Source organism: Tamandua tetradactyla, chromosome 6 (genome assembly GCF_023851605.1).
Source record: "Tamandua tetradactyla isolate mTamTet1 chromosome 6, mTamTet1.pri, whole genome shotgun sequence".
NCBI classification, from domain to species: domain Eukaryota; kingdom Metazoa; phylum Chordata; class Mammalia; order Pilosa; family Myrmecophagidae; genus Tamandua; species Tamandua tetradactyla.
The window spans coordinates 25717982-25722935 of NC_135332.1; the positions used below are offsets into that span (position 1 = coordinate 25717982).

General features: G+C 49.3%; 1 protein-coding gene across 1 annotated transcript; it reads left to right on the forward strand.

The window, feature by feature from the left end:
- The first annotated feature begins 637 nt into the window (after positions 1–637).
- On the forward strand, positions 638–4386 carry LOC143686595 (keratin, type I cuticular Ha7-like). The gene is given in 7 exon segments (XM_077163262.1): positions 638–1132; positions 1326–1408; positions 2089–2245; positions 2604–2765; positions 2852–2977; positions 3471–3691; positions 4263–4386. Coding segments are annotated over 7 exon segments (1368 nt in total).
- The last annotated feature ends 568 nt before the right edge of the window (positions 4387–4954 follow it).

The window sequence follows — 4954 nt, forward strand, 5'->3', positions numbered from 1 at the left end:
AGTGCCTGGCATACAGGACAGACCCAGGAAATATGTGCTGAATGAATGGAATTGCCTAATTTTTATTGCTCCTCAAAGTGAAATGCATGCAACTGAAGAAAGAAGAAATGTAGAACTTCTTAGTAACCAAATAGCATGCCATCCACCAATACCAAGAAACAGTTTCTTCCCTGGTTGAGTCTTACCCAAGGTGAGGGCCACTGTAGCTGTAGGGGTTCATCCTCCTTGCTACGTAAATGACCAACAGGAATTTTCATGCCTTCAGTGTGGGATCATCAATAAAGAGACCACCACATGGTCAAGCACAAGCATCTGATGACTAAAAGGCTTGTTCCTTGAAAGGTCATGTAAATTTCTCACTTCCCGTCAATAGTCAACCTGATATCAAAGAGGAGAGAGTCATCTAAGATTCATCAAAATTCCTTTAATGAGGTGAGGAACTCTTGATGATAAACTCAATAACAGCAACAAAATGCTCGTACAATATTTAATCAAGGTAGTGAGGTCAAAACATTGAGCCAACACCCATCTGGGATGAGATATAAAAGGGCTGGGAGGGAAGGAGGTTTTCAGACGCAGTAGCTTGGCCTTCTCAGTTGTTGATCTGAAACTCCTGTGCAGACTCAGCCCCTACACCATGACTTCTACCTGTGTCAGCTCATCCTACCCCCTGGGCAGAACCAAGGTTCCTGGAGCAACCAACATCTCCATCTCTTCCATCGATGTTGGAGGCCGTCCAGGCGCAGAGGCCAAGGCTGCCTCCCTGTGCTTCTCGGCCAACGTGGCACATGCCAACTGAGTCCGCGTGGGGTCAACCCCTCTGGGCCGACCCAGCCTCTGTCTGCCCCCCAGCTGCAACACCGCTTGCCCCTTGCCAGGGACCCGGCACATCCCGGGCAGCATCGGAAGCTGTGGGACCTATGGCGAAGGCACCCTGAACGGCCATGAGAAGGAGACCATGCAGTTCCTGAACGACCGCCTGGCCAACTACCTGGAGAAGGTGCGGCAGCTGGAGCGGGACAATGCCGAGCTGGAGACCAAGATCCGGGAGTGGAGCAAATGCGAGGGGGAGTCCAATGTGTGCCCGGACTACCAGAGCTACTTCCGGACCATCGAGGAGTTCCAGCAGAAGGTGAGGTCTGCAATAGCCTGGGATGTGCTGGGTCTGGGGATGTCAGAGGGGCACAGCAGGGAACAAACCTGCTTACACTCTAGGAACTTTGGGTTCTTGGATCTCTAGACAAAGGAATTTAGCCACCACCTATAGAGCTTGACCCCAGAGTATGATGTTTTGGCATGTGAACTCTCTTCTTGGTTTTCCTCAGATCCTGTGCAGCAAGGCTGAGAATGCCAGGCTGGTTCTACAAATTGACAATGCCAAGCTGGCTGCAGATGACTTTCGAATCAAGTAAGTGAGGGTGGAAGAGGGCTCAGAGTGATTCCTTCTTCAAGTGCCTAAATAGAAGAAGTGCATTACTGTCCTCTGTTCTCTCCTAAATCCTCCATTTAAATTTGTTCTGCAACTAAATCTTACAGAGAGCAGAATAGGAAAACAGCATTAAGCCAAGCAAGTATACAGTGTTTAGTCTTCCTCCATTTACTTCCCTAAATGGAAGATAGGTATCCTGTATCATTAGCTAGGAACAAAATAAGGTGATTTGAAGAGTGAACTGAGCTGAGGACAGCCATTGAATTTCATGTGTGAGTCAGGAGACCAGTTTACAGGCCAGGCAGTGTCCACGTTTCCCTATGGAGGCCTCATGAATTTGTATTTCCACAAAATAAAGGAGAGATGAAATAGCCCAAAACAGAGAATCAGGGTGAAAATACATGATGAGGTCCGCACTGTTGCTCGTGTAATGGTGTTGTGAGCTCTGAATTAAGTATCTAAGACATATTATCTTAGATAAGTCATTAACCTTTGTGAACCTCAGGTGCCCCATGTACAATGGTAAACCTGATAACGGTTGTGAGTGTTTCATTAGACCATGAGTTCATTGAGAAGAGGGGTTGCAGAGTTGGTAACCTGGGGCATCTGAAGGGGCTCTTGAGGCATTCTTGTTGACCTTGTATCTCCCATGATGGAAGGCATGAGAGTGAGCATGCCCTGCGCCAGCTGGTGGAGGCCGACATGTGTGGGATGCACAAACTCCTGGATGACCTGAGCCTGGCCAAGTCTGACCTGGAGGCCCAGGTGGAGTCCCTGAAGGAGGAGCAGCTCTGCCTCAAGAGCAACCATGAGCAGGTCTGGTCCTATGGGCTCAAGATGCATGGGGTGGGGGAGGTTTGTTGGGCAATGAGGGAGGCCCACTGCCCTGGCCCTGTGGCTCTTAGATTAAAACCTGTTCCTAGTTGGTGTCAGAAGAAAGAGTTGTTCTGGGTGGTCTGAAGCTCTGGACTGGGTCTGTGCAACATGGCAGTGTGGGAACTGCTTCTCTCTAAAGACGTGGATTGTGATTTAGGAAGGTCTCCAAATGGGCTCTTTCCATTGTACCTGCAGTGAAGTCTTTCATTAGTGGGGTGTCAGGGAGGAGCTCTCAGTCCTGTGTCCTTTGTCCAGAGCCCTTTTCTCACTTAGGGTGTCGGTCCCTCTGTCCCTGCAGGAAGTCAGCATTCTGAAGTGTCAGCTGGGGGACAAGCTCCGGATTGAGCTGGACACTGAGCCTGCCGTGGACCTGAGCAGGGTGCTGGGGGAGATGCGGTGCCAGTACGAGGCCATGGTGGAGACCAACCGCCAGGACTTGGAGCAGTGGTTCCAAGCTCAGGTGAGGATGTGCCTCAGGGCAGGGGTCTCTCAGCTTCTATCTGAACCAGGGAGGTGGTCACACCTTTATGTGTACTTGTGCTTCAGTCTGAAGGCATCAGCCTGCAGGCCATGTCCTGCTCTGAGGAGCTGCAGTGCTGCCAGTCGGAGATCCTGGAGCTGAGATGCACGGTGAATGCCCTGGAGGTTGAGCGCCAAGCCCTGCACAAGCTGGTATGCACCCCACCCCACCTGCTCCCCAGTACATTGCCAGTGCCACAGGCCATCACCTGGTAATAGCAACTCTGGGAAGTCTCCCTAATCAGTACTATTAACGGAAATCTCCCTTTAACAGTAAGTCTGGCTCAGGATCTGGGTCCCTCTTTTCCTGATGGAGATGCCTTGTGGTAAAGTTCTCTTGACCCAAAGAAATAGTTCACGTTGAAAGCCAACTTTACTTCCTTTAGAATTAAGTGTGGAATTTCAACATTCAATCCACAAGATTTTACTCTGTGCCCACTTTTCTTGTCAGGTATTAGGAATATGGAGATGACCGTGACAGTTCATTCATTTAGATTTTTTGGTGAAAGCTCATGGTCATATTGATTGTGATTTCTCCAGATCTCTGGGGATGTCTAGAACTTCTTAGACCTTGCCCTGTGCCTGTGATTTTCACTACTGAATTTTTGGACACTTGGGTCTCTTACCCCATCATTTCCCATTACAGAAAGACTGTCTGCAGAACTCCCTGTGTGAATCTGAGGCCCGGTTTGGCACCGAGCTGGCCCAGATGCAGGGCCTGATCAAAAACGTGGAGGAGCAGCTGTCTGAGATCCGGGCTGACCTGGAGCGGCAGAACCAGGAGTACCAGGTGCTGCTGGACGTCCGGGCCCGGCTGGAGGGTGAGATTGCCACATACCGGGGCCTGCTGGAGAGCGAGGACTGCAAGTAAGTGCTCTCTAGGCAAATTTTATCTAATCTTCTACCCAATTCTTATGATATCCTCAGGGAAACAGAAGTGTTGTAACAAAGAAGACTCTCTGTCAGCTCCTGGTCAGTGACCATTGCTCTGATCTAGGTTTTGCACTCTGCAGTTGACAGAGTATGAGGGGAATGGTTGTTTAGAAGAGGTTATCAACTGTCAGGTGTCTACTGGGCTGTTTGGTGTAGTCAGTGATAGAAGAGAGCAGAAATTTGGCTGTTCTTCAAACATTAGCGTTGACTATAGCTCCAGTAGGTTTGTAAACTTGCATATCCTTCCTTAAAATACTTTCTATTAATTTATATCCTTGGGATGGAATCTGACTCTTACCTAGAAAACGTTAATTCTGGAACATATTGTAGAGACCAGAGTCTAACCCCAACGGTGCAGAGTAGGGGTTAATGACTGAGGGCTTCAACTGGGTTCGTGTCTAATAGTTTCTGAAGTGGGGAGCTCTCCTTTAAGTGCTACACATGTCATAAAGACCACCAGTCATTCCCATCCCTAACTTTGCTCACTCTTTCTTTCTCTTTGCAGACTCCCCTGCACCACCCCTACCTCCTGTGCGTTTCCCACCTGTGCCCCTCGTTCAAGCTGTGCCCCCTGTACTTCTTGTGGACCTGGTTCAGTCTGTGGAGTCAGCACTGGGGGCCGATTCTGAATGCCTGTGGACCAGCAGGGGTGGTTAAGGCGAGGGGATGCCCAAAACGAAGTGCTTGTTATACATTTAGAAGATCTGGCTTCTAACTAGTCCTGACTTTCTGCAGTCATAGGCCTGTCCAAGGCTATAAGATACTAGGCAAAGTAGAATTTTGATTGGGATCCTTCCTTCCTAGCTCCTTCTTTTCCCCATATAAGATCACTAAGTGGCTGGATCCCAGTCACTGGCGATCACTTAGTGGCTGGATCCCAGTCACTGGCGGTGGCTCAGAATGTCTACGTTGGGGAGACCTAGGGATGGGAATCAAGTTGAGGAAGGACCTTGGGGCAGGGATGGGACATGATTTAAAGTGGCATTTGTACTCCAAGGTCAGCAATTTTAACATGAACGTTTTCTAGTCTGTGACAAGGGAAGTGAGATACAGACTCACTGCCTGGGAGTTACCCAAATTTACCCTGTTGTTTTCTAACATCGCTAGCCCTGGGTAATGCTCCAGGAAGGGACTAATGGAACTAGAATCTGCCTACCTGACCACGTCTCCTCTTTCTTTTCTCCTTCCTGCCCACCT